Source organism: Plectropomus leopardus, chromosome 9 (genome assembly GCF_026936395.1).
Source record: "Plectropomus leopardus strain MGB_pleo_1.0 chromosome 9, ASM2693639v1, whole genome shotgun sequence".
Classification (NCBI taxonomy): domain Eukaryota; kingdom Metazoa; phylum Chordata; class Actinopteri; order Perciformes; family Serranidae; genus Plectropomus; species Plectropomus leopardus.
In genome coordinates this window covers 14,894,918-14,921,019 of record NC_142184.1, presented here as the reverse complement: position 1 = coordinate 14,921,019, position 26,102 = coordinate 14,894,918, and the positions used below count along the sequence as shown (strand labels likewise).

General features: G+C 39.0%; 1 protein-coding gene across 3 annotated transcripts in view; it reads right to left on the bottom strand.

Annotated features, from left to right (window-relative positions):
• The window catches only part of LOC121946458 (dedicator of cytokinesis protein 3-like), a 65,628-nt gene extending 41,270 nt beyond the window's left edge, over positions 1-24,358 (bottom strand). For 2 of the 3 annotated variants that reach the window (XM_088082052.1, XM_088082053.1), the window contains exons 1-6: positions 23,469-24,358; positions 14,171-14,254; positions 12,216-12,256; positions 10,058-10,113; positions 5,122-5,218; positions 2,137-2,285 (exon numbers count right to left, since the gene is read on the bottom strand). In XM_088082052.1, coding sequence (XP_087938178.1) covers positions 2,137-2,285; positions 5,122-5,218; positions 10,058-10,113; positions 12,216-12,256; positions 14,171-14,254; positions 23,469-23,505 — 464 coding nt within the window. In that variant the 5' untranslated portion in view covers positions 23,506-24,358. The remainder of the gene's footprint in view (positions 1-2,136; positions 2,286-5,121; positions 5,219-10,057; positions 10,114-12,215; positions 12,257-14,170; positions 14,255-23,468) is intronic. The other variant, XM_088082051.1, reaches the window with a different exon arrangement.
• Positions 24,359-26,102: the final 1,744 nt, after the last annotated feature.

Below are 26,102 nucleotides of genomic sequence, written 5' to 3'. Positions count from 1 at the left end.
GGGCTTAAGTTAAGAGGGAGTGGGATCAAAACACTTGTTATATTAGATAAGATTACTTTTTTAGCCATTGAGCTGTTTAGCGGAAATGGTTTGTAATATCTGTGTTATTGTTCACCAACACAGAGTTAATTTCCCTTGTTCGTTCATTATCAGGCTGTGCAAAGTGTGCAAAGTGGCATCTTGAATCCGTCCTGTCGGTCTTGCAATTTCCCCATTTTGAATGACAAATAGACTACCACTGCCTGCTGGTGGACACTTATCCCCTCTCATGCAGTTGCAGAACAAACGTGCTAGTTGGCTATTCGTTGTACTAACGTGAGATGATGCAACAGCCAGCCTTTGTCGCCATGAGTTCTTTAATGTCAGTTTGGCGGCCTGGGCCTTAAAGAAATAGTTTGACATTTTGGGAAATATGTTTATTTGATTTCTGGCAGCGAGTTTGATGAGAGGGTTGATACCACTGTCATGATTGTACGGTTAAAATAAAGTTATGACCAGCTGCTGGTTAGCTCAGTTTAGAATGCAGACTGGAAACAGGAGGAAACAGCGAGTCTGGCTCTGTCTGAAGGTACCAAATCTGCCTACCACCTCTAACACTCACTAATTAAAATGCTATATCTTTTTTGTTAATTCCGTACAAAAACTGAAGTGTAAAAGCGACAGTTTGCTGTTTTTTGTGGGGGATTATGTGCCAGACTATCTCTTGGCTAAGCACAGTAGTCTCTGCTGGTTGCCTGGCAACTGCTCAGGGCCTAGTTTTAGCTAATAGTGGCAAGTTTCCCAAATTGTTAAACTTTTGCTTTAAGATTTTAAACACAAGATAACTTTATCAGACACCAATGTTAAAGTAACTACCCATCAGAATTTAAAGGTTTTAAATGTAGCTCCACCTCCACCAGCAACAGCAAAAAAATACTGCTCTTACTGCATCATTTCAGTAACCAATGATATAATGTGTATATCACTCTGAAAGGGGCCATTCTGCATCATGAGCACATTTATTATCATCATCATAACATAGTGTTAGTTAGTTAAAACTCCAGCAATGCATCATGAAATTGATTTGCAAAACAGCTGTCTGACGAATGCAACATGTTGCTGTACTGACAATATAAGTAAATGTAGTGTAGAGTAAAAATATAACGTAACAAAAGCGTAAACACACAAAAAAATAGTTTATATGTCTCAGCTTCTTCTCATGTAAACTGTGTTTTGTATCAGTTTGCTCCAACTTCAGTTTGATGCATAACTGATAACGGATAAAATATTCAAGCAGAAAACTAATTCTTTACGGCTGCACATCACATCCAACAGACAATTTTAGATCAGTCTTGTGTATGAGACATTTTTGGCAACTCTGGAAACATTTGGATCTTGTAGTGGAGTCGGGATTTGTGGGTTTGAACAGTGCTTATCCACTCCACATGAGTTTGTATGAAAGAGACCCATCAAAGAAAGAGTGTATGGGATTAAAGAGGTGCTGGTACAGCGCTGAAGTGAATGTTTCCTTACACCTCTGCTTCATGCTGCTCTAAATCATACTGTAACTCTTCACTTGTGCAGCATAGAAATCATGGAGTACTATCAGTGCTGCTGTGATCTTTTGACCATGAAATTAGATCACGACAATTCTCAGGTCAGTGTGCACCACAGAGCACTGACCTCAACACGCATGGTGAACAAAATACAGTGTATCTCAGGCTCAATTCCTGAGAATTTTTTTTTATACATTAACACACAGACTTCAAGTAAATATCTGTGTACTTTTATGTGCAATTGTGCAATAAATCTTACAATAAACTGACAAATGCCCCCTCCCTACATTAAGTTATTCCTTGGCTGAGCTGCAGCCCTCACATCTTTATCTCTGTTATGGATGTCTGTCACAGCTCAGCTGGATGGAGTTTAAAACTGGCATCAGTAAGAATATGGCTTTACAGTTCCTCCAGGGGGATGTGCATTGACTTTAAGCCGCTTGAGATTCACTCATCTGCTAAATGACCATAAAATTACATCATAGCGGATGCTATTTCGCACCCACTCATCCAGGGTTGTAGATCTCTCCGGTGCCAAAGAAATATTGCATTCCATGATAGCCAATCTTGACACAATGCGCTAAGTAGAAGAGTAACTCACTCATTGCCCCAGTCAAGCCGTACAGTGATGTGCCTCTTGATCTCACGGGTCTGGTCCTGGGCGAGGTGACCCTGGATCAGCTGCCGACGCAGGTCGATGAGCTCATTCATCACATGACGCAGCTTATGGAATAGATCCACCTTGTGTTTCTGTTGAAGCAGCCAAAAAAAGACTTAGTGAGGATATGTGATCTACTTCTACTGCAGCGTTCATGTAAAGACTTTTAAAGGGGGCCTATTACGCTAACTTCCAGGTTCATACTTGTGTTTAAGGTTTCTACTAGAACCCATCCTAGAAGTTTACATGTGATAATGTTTAAAAAAAAACTTTATTTTCCTCATACTGTCTATGCTGGAACACCTGTATTGACCCTCTGTCTGAAACATTCGGCTAAGCGCCTGTCTTTTAAAGCCCCCCTCCTAAAAAACCCAGTCTGCTTTGATTGGTCAGCTCTTCTGGGTCTTCCATATCTTGGCTTCTCTGCACCATCATTGCAGCTGAGGCAATGACTGTAACCAGGATTGGAAATTAGCACCAGCCAACAGCCAAATGCAGGTAAAATATGAAAGTGGCTGCTAGATTTGCTTTACTAACGAGCCAAAAACACAATGGCAGCTCACTGAGTGATTGGTAGATTTTGGATTCTTTTGGAATCCCTGCTGTGATGGACAATAGCTGCACTTTTTATTGTGAGAAAAATCAGCAATTAAAGCTTCCAAACACAAGTGGACATGTTCCAGCAGGAATATGATCTGAAATTGGAGAGAAATTTACATTGGCAACTAACATTACATGTTTGGTTTACGTTGGCATGTAGCTTCATGTTGCATTGTAGGCTACATAATGTAAACACTTGCAGTAGCATGCCTATAGCACATCATGGACGAATCAAGAGAACTGGATACAGCGTTGAGATGGGCCTCTGTTTATTCATATGAAAGTTGCTCATTAGCTCATGAAGCAAGAGCTCAATTTGTGCAGCATGAAATTATGGCTAACTTATATGGAGATAAAAATTTTTAATCGTGTGGCTATTCTAGGCTTGTGAAATGTTATCAGACTGAATAGGTCAATTCCTGAGTGAAACAAGTCATTTCATGAGTGTTTTGATGCTCCAAAATGTTTCCTCATATTTAAAGACATCTCTTTTGTAATTTAAGTCAGTAGGAATGCCAATAGCATCATGTGATGCACCGAGACAGTGTAATTCTATGTGTGGCCAAAAATTGTAAAATTAGTCTCAAAGCCCAGCACTGTTGGGGGCTTGAAGCAGATGGCCATATAAAGATATCGGCAAACTATGATGTCATTCTGTAGCCAGAGTAGAAAAAAACTCTTGTAGGAAACCTGCAATATTTGCTCAGAGTTCAGGATTTGAAACTTTGGTCACATTAAATATGAACATCCTTCACTGTGACACTATATATAAAGCAAAGAAATAAAGAAAACCATAAAAGGTCCCCTTTAATTAAATTGTTCCCAGCATTTACTTGATATCATGTATTTTTTAATTGTATAATTCTATAACTACAGGGTGAGACACAGAGGAGAAAAGAGCCTACATGCAGGAGGTTCTCTGATATCAGCCTCTAGCAATTTATTTTACATTCAGCTCAAGTATGATCAAGCCAGAAAGTCACGTTCTAACCACTTCTGCCAGCCTGTGCAGGTAGCAGAACAAATATGTGTTGCTACTGAGATTTAAAGCCCACTGGTTTTGTTAATGAAACAAACAAATAAATTCCCCTTGCAAGGCTGCTTTGACCTCCTCACAGTAATGAATTTCATCACCACTTCTCGCAGACCAAGGACAGCACTTTTAATTCAGGCAGTTTCTGTTCTCCCTAATGGCATGACAAGTCCACATAACCACCCAGGTTTGTTTACATAAATGCAAAGATTAAGCAGTGCCACAGTGCCGATGTAAATTTAATGAGGATAAACACTGCATGTTCTCAAAGGCTGCTGAAAAACAAAGATTTTTGTCAGGGTTGATGAGCCCTTTTGGGTGTCTATTCTGCGGGGCTAATTACGTACATTATAACAGATACACAGTTATACTTAGGCCATTGCTCCCTGAAGAAAAGCCATGAATTGTAATTGGCAACAATAAGGTGAAATGCATCAACATCTAGCCAGTGCTACGTCCTATTATTTTGGATGCAACTGTGGCAACATGGCCCATATCACACAGGGGGTAAGCACCAAAACGAGCACTGTTAAATCAGCTCTTCACATTAGTCGAGCTTCAGAGGAAGTTACATCACCACACCATTGCCCCAGGCTCCTTAGTTGCTCAGAGCATGAGCAGTTCTCAGTGAGAGGTTATGTAAAAACTCGCTGCCAGCTCCGCAACGTATCCACTCAGCTCCAAACTCAAAACCCTACCAACCACTTCTGCCTGCCCCCTCGACACGTAGCAGGATTAAGGATGCTTTAGGTTTCCAGTAATCACTTTTGCCCAGCAAGTAAAGGCTGACTGAAGGTGGTGAGCAGAGCAGGATCTTAGGATGACGCAGAAACCACGAGAGGCAGGCTTAAATCAATCAATGGCTGAATGACACAGCATGAAATTGCATATGACAGGTCTGTAGGCCATTATCTGTGTCCAACCACCATTTCTGTTCCTATATAGATAGTATATGAAAATGTGGGGTGACAGTTAGAACGACATGGTATGGGGAAATATCTAAAGGAGCTGTCACTGTATGTTTGGTCTGTATCTCTTTTGGCTATTCACTATACTTGCTGGTTACACAAGGTGTTGAATTAGGTGCAGGGAAGAAAAACATACTGGAAAAGCTTATTCCACCAAACCCTCTAAGGAGGATGCAAATGAAACAGCTATGGATGCAATTTCTTTTTTGTAAGACCTGTTTTTTCTCCCAACTCCTTTGAAAAGCTTGTTTGTGTTAGAATTAGTCTCACATTTATTGCTTAGTGTTTGGTTTTAAGATGACTGTACCGTGATATAGTGATACTGACCACATAGAGCTGCTTCCACAAGACACCCCATTCCTGCAGTGTGGAGGTGGTCTCTGTGATAATAGGGTCCTCAAGGGGCACCACTGTCTCGCACAGCCTGCGGCAAGAAAAAAAACATACATAAATGTGAGTACACACAAGGACACACACACACACAAATATCAGAACTGGGCATAAATGCAGTGTTGGCAGATTCGTTTTTTTAGTGTAAGACATTACAATTAGAAATTTGCATAGATTTTTCTCTCTTTATTTGATGTTATTCCTGTCTTTAAGGGAGTGGTATACAGTAGCGCTTCTAGCGCATTTGATGATAACAATTTATAGATTTTTTTTAATTTGGCTGATAGCCTATAAAAAATATTAAGAACCCGTTATAAAGTCATTCAGTCTTTCATTAGCACAAATTTAAAAAATACACATTTATGAAACAACCTTTAAATAACCTTCTTTCATATGAAAAATAACTTCCAAATAATACGTAAGAGGTCTTTTTACTATACCAAGTAAAAATTTTCTCTCCAATATATATGTATATTGCTGTAAAAACAATGGTCTCAGATGTAGTTATTCAAGTTTCTCTCCAAAAGCTAAATTTTAAAGGATTACATTAAACACATCATGAGCGGGTCATGATTTTCCTTCATTTAACTGAACTAAGCTTAAACGCATCACAATGAAACTCAATGCAACCTCCGTGAGCTGTTAATTGTGGTCACCGGCTACTTAGAGGCTATGTAAATTAGCCCTCTTTCTGCCTTTTGTTTTTGTTGTTGTTTTTTTTCATTTTCTTTCTCTCCACATACTCTCCTCTCAGAGGTGTAGTGGTAATTGATGAGGTAGGTATACTAATGTTAGTAGGTAGATCGGTGGGTTACAGAGGAAGAAGTAGGTATAAGCTACTTTTCTATATAGGTTATTCTGAAGGCTTTTTGGTTGATAGGTGGTATACTGTAGATGGCCAGAAAAATATCCTCTGACATCCACTTGACTCGCACATCACGTACTCTTCAGACTGTAATGACTCACTGACACTTTTTTTTTCTGGGTGCAATTTTGGCGCCCTCCTCAGGATGGCGCCCTGGGTGGCCCCCTATATTGCCTGTGGCAGGCCCTGTATACAACTGTCAGCCAGTAAGAGCATATCTATGATTCAGTGTGTGAGCCTGGGCTGTCTGATTGTCTTTAAACATTAATGGCGCCCTCCTCCGCTGAACTGTAAGGTTAGCTAGCTTAGTGGTGCTATGCGAACTAGCAGTATACGACGCCTTCTTCTGCATGTTGATACAGTTGGCAGGTGTGGTTTGGTAGAAAGAAAATAGTTCCTGCATCAAACTGCTCACGACAAAGTCTGTGGATTATCTTGATTAACCAGGTTGTGATTTCTGGAAAGAGGCATTGCTGCTTTTCAAATGCATATTTTTGGCGCTTTGAGCACCACAAGCTGAGTGCCATCTAGTTCCATTACATTGGAGAGAAGGCAGTCATCCGCAGCTGATATCTCCAACACTCGGTAACTCACAACAAAGAAATCTACATTTATTAATAGCACTACAAGCAAGAGGAAAAACATGGGTATATGACTTTGGGGTTAACTGTCCCTTTAAGTTGGCTATTGAATTTAAGATAATAGGTAAGCAAAATAACTTCACAACTGAACATCATCATCTACACCATGGTCGCCACCACAGGGCTGTAAAGCCGCGTACAGCTTGTTGATGTTCTGTAGCCTCATTTAGCCACTTGTAAGCAATATTCTTTTTTAAAACTTAGGGCACCCACTCAAGAGAGGGGCTTTAAAATTCACCAGTGGGCTATTTACTGACATATTTTACGTTGTCGAACAAAACTTGAAAGTCTCTTAAGCTGTTGTGTTAACCACAGACCTTATTTCAGGCATCTAACCAAAAACCCATTAAAAAAACCATTAACTTCGAGACTTCGAGGTTAACCGAGAGTGCTAAAATGCTAACTCATTTCCAGGTTTTAGAGCCTGTTCCTGCACCACTCTTTATCACTTAACCATAGGCTGCCTGCTTCTTAAACCACAGCATCTGACTTTCCATTTCTACATACAGTAAATGAGTAACATGCAACATATAAATTACAAATTTTTTAAGGGACCTGCCCATATGCAAAACCACATGTATGTATGTCACTGCTTTAAGTCAGCTTTTTAAATAAGTAAAAGCTATGAAATGACAAAGAGATAACAAAGATCACAGAGTCATGAGGTTTTCTCTGACTGAAGTTAGGAACAGAGGAGGAGCACTCTAAAAACCACATCCTTCCTGTGTGACCACACTCTTAGGGAAACATTAAACCAGAGATTAGCTCTCCTGCGCTCACTAAGCTCTGGCCTATGCTGCAAAGAATTATCTTGAACACTGTATCCTTGTTTTTGCAACAAGGGAAGCATCTCCATCCATTACATAATGAGTCAGGGTGATTGTCTGTGGCACGGATGCTTTTGGAGAACCACAGATATGCAGTAGGTGTGTCACCTCATTAACTCCATGAGACAGCAAAGCACTTTTCCCAAAGTGCAACTCCTGGAGCGAGGAAGTATAATAATGTCAATTTCCAAGTCTGCACTTTTAATTGTTTGAGTGCAAACGAGAGTCCTCCTGCTATGTGGTAGCTCAACTGGAGGGTGATGATATAACAGCAAACTCCCAGGCCACACTGAGCCACAGCTCCCAGTCTGCAGATTTAACATCCATGAGTTCCGGCTGATAAAGAGCTCTGCTGCTTGTTTTTGTCTTCGCCTTTATTGTGGCCTCTAGAGCCGGGGCCGGCTATTGTGACGGAACTGTAGATGACCGCCGCTGTGTGTGCATGTGTGTGTGAGAGAGATTGTGTGTGTATGCATGTCAGCAGCTGTCCGGTGGTAATTGTCTAGAAGATTAGGTCGTCCCAGATTGTCACGCTCTGACTTTGATGAGTTGATATATCTGTATCACCAGTATAGAATAAACTGAACTGTTTTTGATCATCATCATTGCTCATATGATAATCCTACAACATGTCTCATAACCTCTACTAGTATACAATTAGGATAATGTCTAATTACCTGATGTTTACAAAGAAATTTATAGTTAGACTTGTAACCTGATCTAAAAAATTGGCTTCATTTCTTCTTTCAAAAACATGGGATTAAGGCAATAACTAATGACAGAAGAAATGACCCAAAAATTAGCAAAAAATTACTAAAAAAGTACAAGAAAATTACCTGAAAATTAGTTTACATTAAAAACTAGGAAATAAAAAGAAAACAAAATAAGAAAGGAAAATATGCTTTGAAATATAATATTCTGTAACACAATCTTTAATAAGCAATTATGATCATTGTAAATATATTTTTTTCCTAGCTTTTTATTTATTTTTTTACCTAGCTTATTTAAAGACAATTTTCTCAATCTACTGCGCATATCCCTGACATACAACAGATCTTCAGTATTTTTAAGTGTTTTTACCATTGAATTTTCAAAACATTTCCACAACTTTTCCGTAACATTTTCCCCCATTTTCATGACGTTCTTTGAGTAGTTTAAAAGTAGGTAGGCCTATATAGCATATAAAGGGTGCAATAGTGAGGCTCTTGCTCAAGTGTGCTATGCCCCATGACAGGCATCACAGCAAAAACGTAGCATGAAATATTGAGTGAAAAGCCTCTGTGTCTACACAAACTGACAGAAAGCAGTAAAATCATCTGGCCTGGCTACAGCAGGTGTGTAATACAGTATGTGCCGACGCTGGCAGGCGGTTTAGCGTCCTTTTGGTTGTCTTGATGCCTTTTCCCTTTAGCATGGCTGACAAAAGTCACCTTCCCCATGTTGCCAACATCAAACATTGTGTTTTGGTGCAAAGCCTACATCTAGCGCAGGTGGGGTCTGCCTCTCATGAGCTACTAATTATATTTGTTGTTTCAGAGCCATACATTATTAAACACCCACATCCCGGGCATGTGCGGTAAGTAAATTGCTAGTGCTTACTAACTTCAATCACTCATTATTGATGGTCAAAAAGATGCATATTGAAAACTTTTCCAAAACATGCTGTGAATTCCAAACTCAACAGATTTTTTGATTTCACAGCTTTTTTGGGATAATTATGACCACAGGAACACTGAAACCCTTTGAAACCTGGATCAACATTAGCTTTCTTGTGCTGCTCTCAGGTGTCTTTCACAAGTATTTAACCCTTTGGAACCTGAATAAATTGATTTGATTTCTTTCAAAGGCATGAGGAGGAGGCAATGAGCAATTCAACAACACATGGCCAAAAAATTTGTTCAAAAAAAGTGATAAGAAAATGACCTAAAAATAAGCAAAAAAACAGTGAAAAGCAAAAACAAACAAGAAAATGACACATTATGAAAATAAAAACTATTTTATTTTATATATATATATTTTTTATTGAAGTTTTGTAACATAATTTTCAATATAAAAATATAATTATAAATTAAGTTTTCAGGACATTTTTCCCTATTTTTGGATAATTTTCTGATAATTCTCTCTTATTTTTTAAAATACATTTTTAAGTATTTTTTTGTCACGTTACTAATTTCTCACAATTTGTGGGATATTTCTTACCAAGTTGCTCATTATCTTTTTCCCATGTTTTAAAAAAAAATCAGACAAATTTGCTCAGGCTTCAAGGCGATTATTTACTCCTCATGTGACTCATGCTGTAAAATTGTAAATCTGCTGCAAGTAAATAGTGTATATCAATTTATATGGCCCTCAAGTGTTACTTAATGTTCAGTTCATTTAACTATATTTGCTACTCTGGCAACCTTTTTTTGCTACGTTGGTGGATATATTGGTGTGGGATACATACTAAGTTCAAGATCATTTTAAAAAAGTTGGACAAGTGCATCCCTAATTATGATGCTGCGCAAGCTCAAATACAAACACTTCATCGTACAACTCACCCTCTGTTGGTCACTGTGGATTTCTTCAAGTGGACATAGCTGACTGGGAAAATACCCTTTGGACAGAGAGGACAGAGCAGAGACGTTACTGAGTGTGACAGGATCACGTTCTTCATTCTCCTGCAGCATGTAACCAAAATGTACCGTATTGTGTTGTGTCTGTGTTATTACGTAGAACTGTGTTGAGTTGAGATTACACAGTCCTGCTGGCCACACATTATATGTTGAAGGAAATGCGAGATCACACTTCCATTTTTTTTTTTTTGACAATTTGCTGACATTTTCAGCCATGCAAAGAAAAAAAGATACTGTTTGCACACACTTGAAAGAGGAGAGGCAGAGCAACGTGCAGGATCCCCATTGTGGCTTGACTTAGCAGGGGAAGGGCATGAGAGACTGAGTGGTGCCAACTGCCACCCTTGCAGTTCATCTTTCTTATTCTAATCTGCCAGATGTGAAGAATTGGCCACAGTGAGCACAACTAATTCTCTCAGCACTGAGAGAGTATGGGGGCGATTGAATGTGGGCAGCAGAGTACATAACAAAATGGAGGGGTGTTAGTAAGAACTGTAAATAGCTGATGAAGAGTAGAGAAGGACAGCATGTAGCCACTAACACCTACATTTACCAGGACTGGACAGCTTTTGTGCTTTCTTTAAAACATTTCAGCAGCATCATATAACACTACGGTTTCTGACATTTCAGTTTGAAGCAGAGTGGACATACGAAAGCAAAAGAAATACCTGCTGCTCTCATGTTTCTAATAATCTGTCATCTGTTTTTCTGTTTGTGTTGTGGATATTTAATTCTCCAACGTTGCATACCAGCTCAGCAGCTCTGCTACAGGTTATCAAGTCTGCAATTAGCAGTCTTTACTGAACAATCAATCCTATGGGAAGCAGATGTGTCAGTCGTATATAATAACCACTTACTGCAGTGCAGAGTATTGATCTCTGTCAGCACTGATGGTGTTGTATTATTCTGAGTTCTCCACCTATGGTCTCTACTAAGCATTGTGAAGAGGATTTATTATAATGATGCTGCATGCACAGACTGTGAAGTGAGATGTTTGGATTAAATTGGTCTGACCTGCCCTCCATCCTAACTTTACTTCTGCTTTGATCAAAGATATAACACTACAACAAGTGTGAGCTGCATCCCTCCTGTAGAAGTCACTGCAGGATACTGTTTATTAGTGTTATGGGATCAAACATAATTTTATTTTGTTTTTTAAAATGTTTTTTTTTTCTTTTTTATAAAATGACTGGTTTTTAGATTACTAACTGCACCATCTGCTGGCTGAAAGGACAACAAAATTTTGATTTCTGCAAAATCTGCACAGTAGAGAAGTGAGTGGATTGACCATTATGCTTTGATAATTTGTAAAGTGCCACACAAAAATTTAAAAGAAATTATGTGTTTGTGTGTGTGTGTGTGTGTGTGTGTGTGTGTGTGTGTGTGTGTGCGTGTGCGCCTCATACTAAGCTGTACATGTGATGCAATATTCATTCGTTTTCTCTTTTCTTGTGATATACTGTCTTTTCTTAATATATTCACTGTGCAGTTTTGTCCCCACCATTTGTAAATGAAATCTTGAAGATGGCACTACATTTAGTGCTTTTGTGCAATGAAGTCAGAACACCTTCGTAAAAAACTGTGTCTTTGTGAAAGGAAATGCAGGTCAGGAGATTTCTATTTTTGTCAAATCAAAGCTCTATTCAATAAGTTAATCAGTCATTAAGGCCTTTGTTGTCTAGACGAAGTTATTTCTGGGATGCACATCTCTCACTTCAGATATCATTCACAAAAATGCATGGGTCTCTGATAAAACCTTCATGTGGAGAACACTTAATATTGCAACCAGTTTTACAGATATTTTGGTGGCTTCACGTGTTTAATAAAATAAAGGTTAACCTATAATAAGTACTGATTGTCCAAAAATAAAGTTAGTTACAGTCTGGTGCATTATTAATGTGCACAAACAGATTTCTGAATACATCAGATGTTTTATTTACAATCATAATAGTTTTTTTCTAACATATGAGTCTAGTGGTGAGTTATATTCACTCTAAGGTCCTTCAAATGTGGAGTACTGTATGCAGCCTGCAGGACTCAACACAATGTCCAACCAGGAAGGTGTGCATGCTGTTGTAATTACCTTGATAGAAGGCTTCTTGGTGGAAAAGCCTCTGTACCAACCTAAAGAAAGAGCAAATTTCACATAAAGAAATGTCACTACCTCACAATAAAAACACATTATCCAGCATGCATTGCACCATTTTACTTAGGTACCTGGTATGGTACAATAAGTTTAAGGTGAAGTGTGCCAGCTGGTTGTGTAACACACATACCGGTAAATCAACTTGTAACGATAGTCTACCGGAAATGTCAATGTGAAATGTATTCTCTGTTGTTATAATATTCCTGTTAACACAATAGTTGACATTATTCGTTAAAATGTATTTTAATCATATTTACCTGTTACGTGAACTGGCAGTGAACTGTTGTTTTCATATAACGTGTAACTGTTAACCAGCTACTCATTTCTTTGAAACAGCTAAAAAAAAATATGCTTCCCCGTCTTTTCATCAAAAATTAACTTAACTGATGCTCTGCATTAACGCAGTCAGCCATTTCATTGGCCATAAACTAGCAGAAATATCTGTAGCAGCAGTCACGTTAGCCGGGGTTCCTTTAGCGAGCAGCTAGCTCTGCTACATCACTGAACTGGTGTGATGGATAAAAATAACGGCAGTGGCTGCCCAGACACCAACGGCTGTACTGAAAACAATGTGATTAAATTATAACAAACGACACAGAAAATGAGTTTAGCATGCTAGGATTAGTGTTGGTGCTGTATTCATCAATGTTGACGGTATCAAGAAAGGTTCTCGTTTAGTCTAAACAGTTAAAACAGTGCTGTGCCCAAGATTTTAGAAATACTGTGGGCTTGAAGCCATGTCCCACCAGTAGAACAGTTTTAGGGCCACGCTGAGGAAAAAAAAATATTTTTAAGACTTCCAGAATAAAGTCATAATATTACGAGAGAAAAGTCGTAATATTACAAGAATTAAGTTGTCGTTTTATGACAGAAAAAGTAATGTTACAAGAAAAACGTCGTAATTTCATGAGAATGAAGTCATAATATTATAAGAATAACGTTGTAATTTTATGAGGAAAAAAAATCGTAATTTTATGAGAATAAAATTAATATTATGGGAATAAAGTCGGAATTTTACTAGAATAAAGTAGAATTTTTACAAGATAGGGGATATTATATTACTCAGGCTAAATAAATATATTGCCAGCAAACTATAAAACAGGTGAGAGCACAGACAGCCTCCTTGGCAACCACTGTCCCCGGTGTCCTGTCATGTCACACAGGAAACCTGTTGACCTGTGCTGTGTTTGTAATACTGTCTACCTGAATATGCCTGCAGCCACTCTGTCTCTATAGAGAGAGAATCACTGGTTTTACACCCTCTTTAACCCAGAATCCCGTAAAAGCCTAGTCTGCTCTGACTGATCAGTGTTTCCTGGTCTTTCACATCGGCGCTTTCGGCATCTCTGCACCGTCACTGCAGCCTTGGAATAACAGTAACAGTACTGTAGCTGCAATTTTACCTTTTAATAGTATAGTTGTGACATCACAACTTTACAGAAGTCTTCACAGCTCATGTTAAAGGCACCATTTCTGAATAATGACTGTGCGCAATTCCTGGTGGATTAAGCATTTTGGTACTTTCACATTATTCATATATTGGCCACACTTGCCTTATAATAAAAAAGATAAGGAAATGTAACGTTTTACAATGTGGGACCTATAAATCTAAGTTGCCTTTAGCTGTAAGAACTCTGACTATGTATAAAGTTCTGGTGGAGAAATACAGAATTGTTTATTCATTTATTTGGCCTGAAAGTGTCACATTTAAATACTAACTAAACCACCCAAATTCCTGATTAAATACTGAGGGAGGCCCTGGGTTAAAATGACCATCACACAACACTTTACATGCATAATTTCTTCAGTACGGACCACTGTTATTTAAATGCAAACACAATAACTGTGCCTCTGTTTATCACAAGTATACAATGCTATGGGAGATCTTTTACCTTCACTCTTTTCCAGAATCTGCACAGTTTCCCCAATTTCCAGGACCAGGGCCTGACATATTGATGACCGGAAGTTGCAGATCACTGTGCAAAAAAAAAAAAAAATAGAAAACAATCATGAGACAACATCAGTGACAAATATTTGACCTTATAGCAGTTGAGTGTCAAGAGAAATTAGATTACGGACGACGATCCATGCTTATCTTTGTGACCTATGATTAAACTAGGTGCCTCCCCTCCACTGTTGAGTCTCCACACAGCATGTGCTTTGGGGTTGTAATGGGGCTTTTAATAAGCTGTTTAATGCAAACACAGTGTCACACAGGAACCACTGCTTAGCAAACTGTAAACAAGCTCCCACCCTAAAGTGGGTAGTCATTTTAATAGGCAATTAATTCTTAAGCGGCCTGATTTTTGTGCAGTGTTAAGTTAATTGAACTGTCTCCCAAAATAGAGCCCACACAAACTGCTAAGTAGTAAACGCTGCTTTATCATAAGTCGGTATTAGCATAAATCTTCTGTGCCACCTGCCTCTGCAGCTTCATGCAGTCTCAGACCATACGCAGAAACATCATGTGGCTCAAACACTGAATAAGAACATGATTATTCCATAGGGGATAGACGCCACAGTAAAGGCCTGAACAATACAATAGCAAGGCAAGGCAAATTTATTTATAGCTCATTTCATACTAAAAGGCATGCCAAAGTGCTTTACAGATTCATCAAGTCAAAGTTTGTTGTAGCCAAATCACAAAGCATGCCCAAAAGGGTTGTACAAATAGTCATTTTAATTCAGTTTCAATTGCAATTTGATCTGTAAAGTCCAATATCACAAATCATAATTAGCCTTGGAGGGTTTTACAATATAAGATTTCCCTCTGGCCTTGGACCCTCACAGTGGATAAGGAAAAACCAAAAAAACCTTTAACAGGGGAGTAAACGGTGGAAATCTCAAGAAGAGCAACTGAGGGGGCTCTCTCTTCCAGGACAGACAGACGTGCAATAGATGTCATGTGAACAGAACAGATCAACATAATAAAATTATAGTAATCAATATGACAAACTGATACATAGAAAGAAAGAGAGGGGGAAGAGAGAGAATGGGAGAAAGCAACAACAATAATAACATTAATTACTAAAACAATGATTTTAGAAATATGAATATTAGTTGTAGTGGTCATGTCACGCCTCAAAGAAGTAGTAAGCAATATCAACAGAAAACACAAATATACTACATACAAAGAATCGCAAACAGAAGATTTTACACAAATAAAAGTAAAACAATATTAAGTGTCACTAGCAAAATATGTCTAAAAACAGACACATATGTAGAACACAGAAATGTGCAACAGACAGACAAACATATTTCTATGAGTAATAAGTAAAAGTTGCATAGCTGTGGTTTAGTAAGAAGGGGTTGGGTTGTGCTCGATGGATAGAAAAGTAAGAAAGAGCGTAAATAGACAGAAAGTAGAAAGAGAAAGGGGAAGGCAGCCTGTTTTTAATGCATCTCTGTAAGATACAGATAACAAGACTGCGTACAGTCAAATTTGTTTAATAATGACAAGGCTCCACTGATGATTTTAAAAACCTACAAATGGTGGCCCTTCAAGGAGTTTGGTGTGAATCATTATGCTAATGAACTAGCCAGGGGACCCAGTGAGGGGGAGGAAGAGGAGGAGGGGCTTGGGCTCGGCTCCGTTGCCTGTTTGAGGGTAACGAGTGCTCAGTTCCTGTGCTCGGGTAACTATGGCAACAGATCATCTACAAACTGGAGGGCTTTCTTCACTGTAACTGCTGCGGGGATCTGGGCATTTTAAAATGGCAAAGCTTATGGATGCTGCATGGCACTGGAGTTCAAGTCAAGCGTATTGGGCACATATTAGAGTCAGGGAGATGGATTGACTTAAAGAGCCTCCTTGTCACCTTTTTCAGTCTGCCTCGGGCCCTTTTCCAGGCAGGGCTAAGTATTTCCTATTTGAGAGTGCTATTCTTTAATGGCCTCTATTTCATTTGAATTGCAAAACCTGCACTCACACCATTTGAAAACTCTTTAGCGGAGGCCACGTCAGAACAAGATGAGCTTGTCATGTTCGAGAGAGACGGGCGCATCAAGCAGGCTCATATTTTCGTAGTCCACCCTCACAAAACCTCCGAGCTGTGTAAACACTCTTTTGATTGTGCCTAAAAGCTTCGGAGCATTAGCATATCCACAAAACATAACCAACAAAAATTCAGCTTTATACTTCAACATGTTGAACGTAGGATGTTGGAAGGACTGACGGGACAGGCAGTGGAAAATGTTGGCAAAAGCAAACATTTCGACTGAGAAACGTTATATCAGTCCAGACTGTCCCTCTATTTAGTTGCATTCATAGTCCACATGGCATCTTATGGTCGCTATTGTGTAACCAGAAACTCAATGGTGGGATTTATGAGGCTCCTGCTGTCTTTCACTTTCCTTTCACCTCACCTCAAATCTATTATTCCATGTATGTCAAATATATATGCCTGCTCAATCTAAATTTGGGGTTTTGGGTGCAAGACTGCTTAATTAAAGGTACGATCCAGCCCCACATCAATGTTTTGTTTTTTTTTCTGTTACCACTAGTGCTATTTATCAGTCTCAGTGATAGTTAAAGGTATCAGCCAAAGAGATGTCTGCCATTCTGCCGACATAATGGAACTTCATTTTGCTAAAAGTGTAAAACAAAAAATATGAATGAAAAACTCAACAGAAATGTCTCTTTCCAGAAATTATGTAGGAAGTTTCATGTAGGAATTATTTTCTTTCTATCAAACCACACCTGCCAACTGCATCACCATGCAGAAGGAAGTGTGCATCTACTGCTATCTCACCTAGCTAACTAACGTTACAGCTCAGCCGAGGAGGATGCCATTAAAGGGATAGTTCAGATTTTTTGAAGTGGGGTTGTATGAGGTACTTATTATTAGTCAGTGTATGACATGCAATAGATGACAGTCAGCATGCCCCCAGTTTGGAGAAGCAGGCTGGAGTCTGACATGGAAGCTAAGCAATCTGCTGTGGATGGGGTCAGCAACAAAACATATTTTAATGCCCTAAAAATAAATGAACGGAATTAAAAAGATGTAGATTTAGAACAGCCTCAATAGCAGTGTCTATCATATGGCACTTGCTTTTGTTGTTTTTACTCCTCACTGGCTCCAGTACACTGTTTGATGAAAGTCTGATAATGCCGTTAGTCTCACCCAGGAGGCTGATTGGAAAATCAAGTATCCCAGCAGCGCTCATTGGTTGTTGTTTTTTTTTTTTATTTTAACTGAGAAACCGCTTTGTCACAATGACAAATGAATTAGACAACTCACACTCCAACATTGATAAGGTGCTGAAGGAAGGAGAATTGTCCCTTTTAAAGCACTCATACAGTGGAGCAAGTTTTATTTGACAATAAAAAACAGCCACATTTTAATCCTCTGGCTGGTCTAAGATAATGCAACAGTTAAAGTATCTTATTTTTTAGAATGTTTTATTTGTTTGGGGTTTTTAGGTTGAATCCAGTCCTTATTTCAGAACATTTCAGCATGAAGTAAAAGCATAAACTAAATATAAAATCCACAAAAAAACACAGACTCTGTAGGGGGCACTCAGTTTGGGGCCTTGGGTTGTCAGAACTTGTGTTTCCTCAGTATGACACCACAGGGTGCAACATTTGAATTCATGGCATGCCTCAGAAGCTACAGCTCTTACAGTAGCAATAGAAAAAGTTCCCCCAAAAGTGGCAACTTTACAACAACATGATAGGGACTGGATTTCCTTGAGTAATCTGCTTGTGACTCCCAGAGGCAGCTAGAGGAAAGTGAAATGGCAGCAAAGAGATTCAAAGTCTTTCCAGTAATAATAATCAGCCTTAGTAAATAAGTCAGGGGCAAGGCTGAATATTTCTTCCAAAAACTAAAGAAATACACCTAGTTATTTTCAAAAGAAACAAATGAGGCTGAAGATAGCTGCTGTGATTTATTCTTCAAATTTACTAAATGTTTTCAACAGCTGGAAAACAGTCTCTTAAGAATCCAGTTTTATGTGTTGGCGTGAAGTGAAAATAGGGGCTGCAGTTGGTTGTCCATAACAGCACCTCATAACTCCCACCACCAGCTCCTGTGGGTCAAAATTAGCAATATTCCTCAATTTAATTATCCAGAAGTTATGAAATTCAAGCCATGAAGTTTACACTATCTATGGTGTCACTCTGGTCATCTAATACTGAGAATCATAGGAGGAAAATTGCCATTTGAGTATCAAGAATCTAAGTATAAAAGAAGCATTAGACTCAAGAGACGGAAGATAAACTTGTGCATGATTGTAAAATAAGTTTTAAAATCACTGAAGCAGTCTCAGTGAGAATTAATAACACCCTTCCTCTTTTGTGCCTTTATTTTCTTACTCGCTGCTCTTCACCAGCAGTGCTGCCACCCGTGGTGTGTAGGTAAAAAAGCCTAATTTTTCAAACAGAAAGCCTATGAGTTAAAACCTCCACCTCACCTTGTTAATTGAATCCTGCAGTGTTGCGATGTAAAAAAGGCTTTAATGTGATGAATTCAGGAAAAAATGTGGCAATTCAGAGCTCTCCACTGTGTTGAAATAGAGTTGTAACACCTCAAATATTATGTTGAGAGGTTTGTCTTGTATGAAAGGTGCACAGTCGCATCTCGGCAACTGTTCAGTTTTGTACAGTATGATATACCTCCCAGATGATGTTAAACAAGCCCCAACTTTGACCACTTTTAAGTTAAAGCTAAAAACTGTCCTTTTTTTACACAGCCTACTCTGAGCTGAAATGACTGTAAACTTTCTTTTAAACTTGATTTCAAATCATAATAAGTATTCATTTTATCTTTGCACCTCTTGTCGGCACATTTGCTAGTTTTACTAGCGATTTTTTAAATTTGAAATCAATTAATTTCAAATCTATATTTTCTCTTTACTATATTATAGTAACTCTCTATCCTTTAATATTTCATATTTTGTTGCTCTGTAATTGCTCTGTATACCTTGAAACCTGTATATTGCTGCAGCCCTTCTCGCATCACATTAGCAAACTGTAATTTAGAATTTTGTTTCAAATTACTGTCTCTTTGCCGTTTGCAGTGTTTCCTGCACTAACACTTAAACCACTGATGAAATACACATGTATGTGACAGAATGTGTTCAATATATATAATACTCTGTATAAAGCCAGTCTCAAGTGTGTGAGATACTCCGTGTTTGAGGGTGACCTTTGACCCATTTCCCCTGTCTACCATTCACATCTGTCTTTCTCTGTCATTTTTTTATAGTCAGACCAAATCCAATATGTAAGCTATTGTTTGTATAAAAAACATATATTGTTCTTTTACAACAGATGAAGTGAGACACGTATCATCTTCCAGTGTAAATGTTATCACATGCTGCCATGTCTTGAAAATTGTGTTTCCTCTATGAAGCTTAAAACACAGCGTGCATGGCCTGATGATGACCTTGTATTAGAATCTGTGAGAGACACACAGAGTACCTGACTGTACAACGGCCCTCAGGGGAGAAATATTCTGCAGAGAGATGGGAGATGTCATCAAAAACCTGCCAGTACAACAGTAAACACTATTATGGATTATAAATCGTCTGCTATTTTTTCAAAACAACTGAGTGCTAATGGCACCAGTGTACTGACAAGCATTTTCTTAAAGAGGACACTGTGCTCCTCTAAACTGCAGCACTGAAATGAACTTGTTTTCACAGGTTTCTTTCCTTCTTTTGGCTCCAGTCTCAATCATGACCAGCACAACTGAAGCTGAACTGCTTACTGAGTGATCCTTAAACCATTCCAGTAATGCAATGTGAATATGCAGACCACGAAGGTCCTGCTCGAGTAGTCCTGTCCCAGATCCAGCTAAGTTAAAAATTACACAACGGTCTTTGGGCTTCGCCCACTGAGTCATGTTGTTCAGCACGACTTGAATGCACACTCACTTTCTCAGACACTTTGCTGCGCTGGAGTCTTGGCAACCTAGGGATATCTGCCACAGAGGCAGAGGAGCATTTCACCAGATCTGATCCCAAATCAGTGGCACAGAAATCTAGGCACGCTACTCAGCTGCAGGGGTCTGTGATGACCTTATCATAATGACCACGTACATGACTGTCATACATGCAACAATGAGTGTATTATAATGTTGATGTGTACAGAAAACTACAATGCTAATGAATTTTGTGATTCAGCGTCCATGATGAATCTGAGAAGTGCTCACAGAAATGCAGCTGAGCAACTTTCCACAAAAAAAAATCAAAGCTAAAACCCATGAAGAAATGCTACTTTGGACTACTTTAATCTCTCTAATCCGCTCTCAGTCGAACATTAGCTCTATCTTTTGTTCTTTCGTGAACACGTTTGATCCTAGAGCTGTCCATTTCAGATAATGGTGGCCTAGTGCTGCTTGATTATTTCATGCACTGCTACAGTAGTTTGCGTCTGAGCCATGTCCATGTGGCCTCAGATGAAGCCGGCTGATTCATTTCACTCTCTCATGTGGGCAGGTACTGAGAGCCCTTTCCAATAAAAGTGTAAAGAATTTTTTTTGCAATATCTATGTGAGAGAAATCGGTGACTCATTTGCAAATAATAGAAATTTCAAGAAGACTGGACTGGGGACTGATTTAATGTTTATATTCTGAGAATCTATTGTAATTTTTAAAAACTTAGTATTTACAACTTACACAATATTTATTGCTAATGAGCATTTAAATTTGGATACTTCTGACATTTTACAGATTAAGTATTGAACAAGGAACAATACAAGCAATTAGAGATTAATTAGTGATTAAAATAATAATCAGTTGCAGTTCCAGAGTGGAAAGAGCCAGGCAACACCACACAGTACACAGTACATTCAACCCAGGCCCTTACTGCCACTCTACAACTGATTTACAAACCAGTTTTACTTCCTGCATAAACAAACACAATAATGAATAGGCAGCGATTCTAAGAAAGTCATTAACATTTCATGGGGTGGTCTCTGTTTCCTGTGTAGATGGGATCCATTAACCCCTTGAAACCTGAGCAAATTGTCTTGATTTCTTTCAAAACTTGAGAAGAAGGCAATGAGCAACAAAAGAAGAAATGGCCCGAAAATTAGCTAGAAATATATATATAAAATCAAGCTTTTTAAGGACTATTTTTCTAAATCTACTTTCTTGCAATTTGTGGAACATTTCTGGCCAAGTTGCTTATTGGCTGCTTTTTTTTTTTTTACCATGTTTTTGAAAGAAATCACACCAATTTGCTTAAGGTTCAAAGGTTTAAATACTTGTGAAAGATTTCTGAAAGCAGCACAAAATTATGGAATACCCTTCCAAAAGCTATAAAAGAAGCGGGCTCGGTGAACATTTTTAAACGACAGCTGAAAACCTATTTATTTTGTGTGACTTTCCATTAATGTAATTCTTGTAATAATCATTTTATTACAATTCTCTCATTTTTACTATTCCTACTGGTCTATGTACTTTTTACCTTGATTTTTATTTTTTGTTTATCACAGAGTGTTTCCTGATTGTCTAATTTTGTTGTCTTTTTCATTTTTTCAGGTCTTTTAGCTGCATCTCTTGTACGAAAACTGCTCTATAAATACATTTGTCTATTTTTATTGTTATGATTTTTATTAGCATTATTATTATTATTATGAAAAGAGATGTAGCTCCACGTTTAAAAGGGTTAATATAACATGGGAGAAAAGAGAGGCCTGGTGACGGACCGCAGCTCAGTTTCATATCAGTGTTGAGACACTTTACAGCACAAAATAAGCAAAGAAGGTGGGAAAATGTGCAAAATGGAGCTACTCAGAATAGCACAGCTGATAACAGGCTATGTAAGGGCCGGTTAACGCAGCAGCGTGGGCTTCATCTACAATGAAGCTGGAGGAATATTGAGCAAATCAACACGTTATGTGAGGCAAAAGGGGGGAATTGTACCAGAGTAACGTGGGCAGCTTTTACAAGGTACAGTATGTACTTGTGTAGGTACACAGCGGATCTGCTTCCCCGCATTTCAGCACCGTGGACAGCGTCATCTCCAGATTTCAGCACCGTGGACAGCGCCAGGTCACTCCGCACCGCCTGACTGATGCGGAGGCTGCACCGAACTGTTGCTTCCCCACACTGTTAAACCCCCCCAACATATCTGCGCTTGAAAAACACCTGCAGTGAGATAACTGGATGCGCTGGATGAAAAAATACAAAGACTGATTGCATAAGATTACTGTGCAGCCACTAGATATACCAATAATGTGGTGGATTGCCATCGGTGCTCTCACCCTGCAGTCTTTATAAAGAAGTGTATACGTGTGGGCGTTTGTATATGTGTATGTGGGGGTATCATGTGCAAGCCAGCATGAGTAGCCCTGTAAGAAACAAGCTGTAGAGCATCTGGACATGACTCATTCCCCTAATGAAAACCTTCTATAGCATAATCAAACACTGTAGACACTCATTGTGTGGCCGTGGGGTTAACAGTCACTTTATAATGACCCTAATGGCGTAAGTTTACCTCCTCTAGTTATAATAGTGTAATTAGCTTGCTTTGACGTTTGCTTTTCTGTAAGAAAATGCAAATTTGAGTGGAAATAATGCTGATATTGCAGTGTACTTATAGCTAATCTCGGGGTCAAAGTGCACGCATGCAGGGATGAAATGTGCCACAGTGCAGTCTCTGTCATTGCAGCAGCAGCAGCAACAGCAGCAGCATAAGGGCAGTTTTCAGTCTACAGGTAGACTCCAGCTTCACTCCAGCCTACACCTGTTGGAGGGACGCAGTCACGATGCCCCCTCGTGGTTTCTACACGAATCGCGTTTTTTTCTCCCCCCTCTCCCCCCTCCTGATATGCCCATAAGAAGAAAAGGCTAAAATGCTACACTGACGCATTTTTTTAAATAAAAAAACCACACAACTGAGGAGTAGGAGCCTGATTTAAAGCACCGCCTGCGGTTGTGTACAGACTGCGATAGCATCTTAAAGGTGGTGGGCTGTATCATCCCACGCAATTTCCCTTTCTATGCAGTCACTGGCCGTGTATATCAGCCATTATAAGTGTATGTGTTTTTCATCGGGTGTGTAATGGGTATATAACAGTGAAAGAAACAGGCTTGATAGGCTATGCGGGGTGTCGATGAGCAAAAATTTGGGTGTTTCTGGTGCAAAAACTGCCATCACAACGCTGCCCGATTGAAGTCAATTAAAAAGCTAGAAAGCAAACGTTGATAAATTAACAATAAAGGGCGCAGTTGACTCACCAACTCCGATTTTCTCCTCTTCTGTAGGTATCCACATATTTGGTTATTTTCCCTCCGGTAGAGCAAGCCACATTATGTCGATATCGTGAGATGATGCTGCTAAAAAAAAAAGAGAGCTGAAGGCTACAAATTCTCCTGGCTGCTCATAACATGGGACTACATGTCTCGACCGGAATCCTGGCGTTTGTGTGCGTGCAGGAGGGGGGAGGAAGGACCATCAAAGCCTCGATATCTCCGCTCTATTATGTCCCGGCGTGTGTCTCCAGTCTGATGCAGTCTCCGTGTCCACCTAATGTAACGCACACACACGCAAACACACACACATTGCCTCACGCAAGGCAGGCGCGCACGCTCGCACGCACACGGTGAGCGCTTTTCTCCACAACAAGGTGTTATTGCAGCCGCATTTCAAGTGGAGCGAAGATATTTCTTTTTCCTCGAAGCTTATTTATTTAATTTCTTTGTTTTTTTCCCCTTTTTTTATCCTCCAGCCAATCGCGCGCAACTCCAGCTGATCCACAATAGGCTGCTCAGCCAGCGTGAACGGGGCTGAATCGCTCGGTAATTAGGAGGTAATAGGTCGCGATATCATTCCGCGGTCCGAACTGTCGAGCTGCTGCAAGAAAATACTGAGAAACCTGCAATATACCATAAGCTGCGCCATCTTCATGGTCGTCACATGACTCGTTTTGTCAACACTGATGTGTCAAGCATTTGCAAATATATGCGCCCCCTCTCTCTCTCTGCATGGCAGTTGCATCCATCACAAACACAAACTGCATTTCCTCCTGCTACGATGCTGGATGGCAGTCCGCCTCTCTATGTTTGAGTGAATGCGTCGCTTTGGGGGCCATAAAGTAGCTCCCGGTGTTACGGATCAGGCCATACCATGTGGGGAAGCACCTCCTGGTTGAGTCATTTCAAAGAAACAGACCCACTACCGGCGATGCTTTGTCATAGTGCAGTCATGCTCCCACACAGATGAGATGCAACTTACTCCTGAAAGCCACTTTCCTCTTTGGATTTGATTGATAGGTTTGTCAAGCTGTGGATTTCCCATCAGACCGATATAACATGACCACTGGCTTATTTCTAGATGCCATAAAATAAATGATGGAATCTAAAAGTTTGTCTGTACTTGTCATTACAACTTCAGGTTGTGGATTAATGAGTTGATAACGAGATTTGGACAAAGGCGTAACTTTGGTTTGAGAAGTGGGGAGGGCACAACATAACGAGGGTCTCAGGGTCCTCCCCCAAAAATAAATTCGGGTTGGATTCCAATTCCTGCATTTCTATGTACATTTTGGGATGATGGTGACAATTCAAATCTGTGAAATAATTAAGCTGGCCATCAGAAAACAGGTAGCACAGCTTTTGTTATCTATGCTCAAAAGGTACGGGATACCTTTCCAAAAGCTATAAGTGGTGCTCGATGAACAATTGACTGCTGAAAACCTATTTATTTATTCTGCATTTAATCAATGTAATTCTTGTAATTATTATTTTAGATTAATTTTCACTACTCTTAGTGGTCTCTGTACTTTTTTTAACTTAACTTTAATTTTTTTTTTTTTTTTTTTAAAAATCATTGTCTTTTGATTGTCTAATCTTGTCTTTTTGCTTTTGTGTTACATTATTATTGTGAGGCACTTTGAGCTGCATCCCTTGCATAAAAGTGCTCTATAAATAAGGTTTATTACTATTATTATTATTATTTCTATAATGCTAAACTCTGCCAGAAAAGTACTACATATGCTAAATGTGATACTAGTCAAACAGTGTGTAGGACTTAGGGAGTTATACTGGCAGAAATTGAGTATAATATAATCAGTATGGTTTATTTAGTGAGAAATCATCTTAAAATAGTATGTTTTGTTACTTTAGAACGCATGGTTTATATCTACATAGGGAGCTGGTCCTCATTCAGAGTCTGTCAGGATTCAGTCATATTTCTACAGTAGCCCAGAATGGACAAACTAATCACTGGCTCTAGAAAGGGCAAAAAGAGCCATTAAACCTAATGGACAGTGAAAAGGCAACAAGATGGTGTTGGGAAAGGGAGACAGAGAGCGAACGAAAAATAACGGTAATGATTTAAGAGGTGCTAGATTATTTATATGATATTTTCATATGTTTATTAACTTCATATAAATATTTAATTATTAAACATCACAGTCAGTTACTGTCAATACTGGTTGTGACAGTTATACAATTATATAAATTATTAATAGCACAAACATAAATCAAACTTTTAGTTGCCTTTTAGATTAATAAAATCTGCTGTTTTTCAGTCCATTGGACACATTTTGCTGCAATGAAAATGAAGTGAAATTAAAAGACTGAAAACTTTATCTTATTACATAAAGCACAATATGCAATTTAGCAAAATATATAATAGTATATCACAACATGTTTAAAATCACGATAATACTGAGTCGTGACTTATGTATTGTGATAATATAGTATCGTTGGGCCTCTGGTGATTCCCTTCCTGTTCAGTCTAAATGCTGCCTCAAGTCGTCTATCGTGAATTTTGCTTGTGACGTCATGCAAGCAAAATTCGCAGTCAGGTCATCTAATGCCAATGTCAATGAGATGTAGAACCCTGATAACAGATAATGTCGATATTTT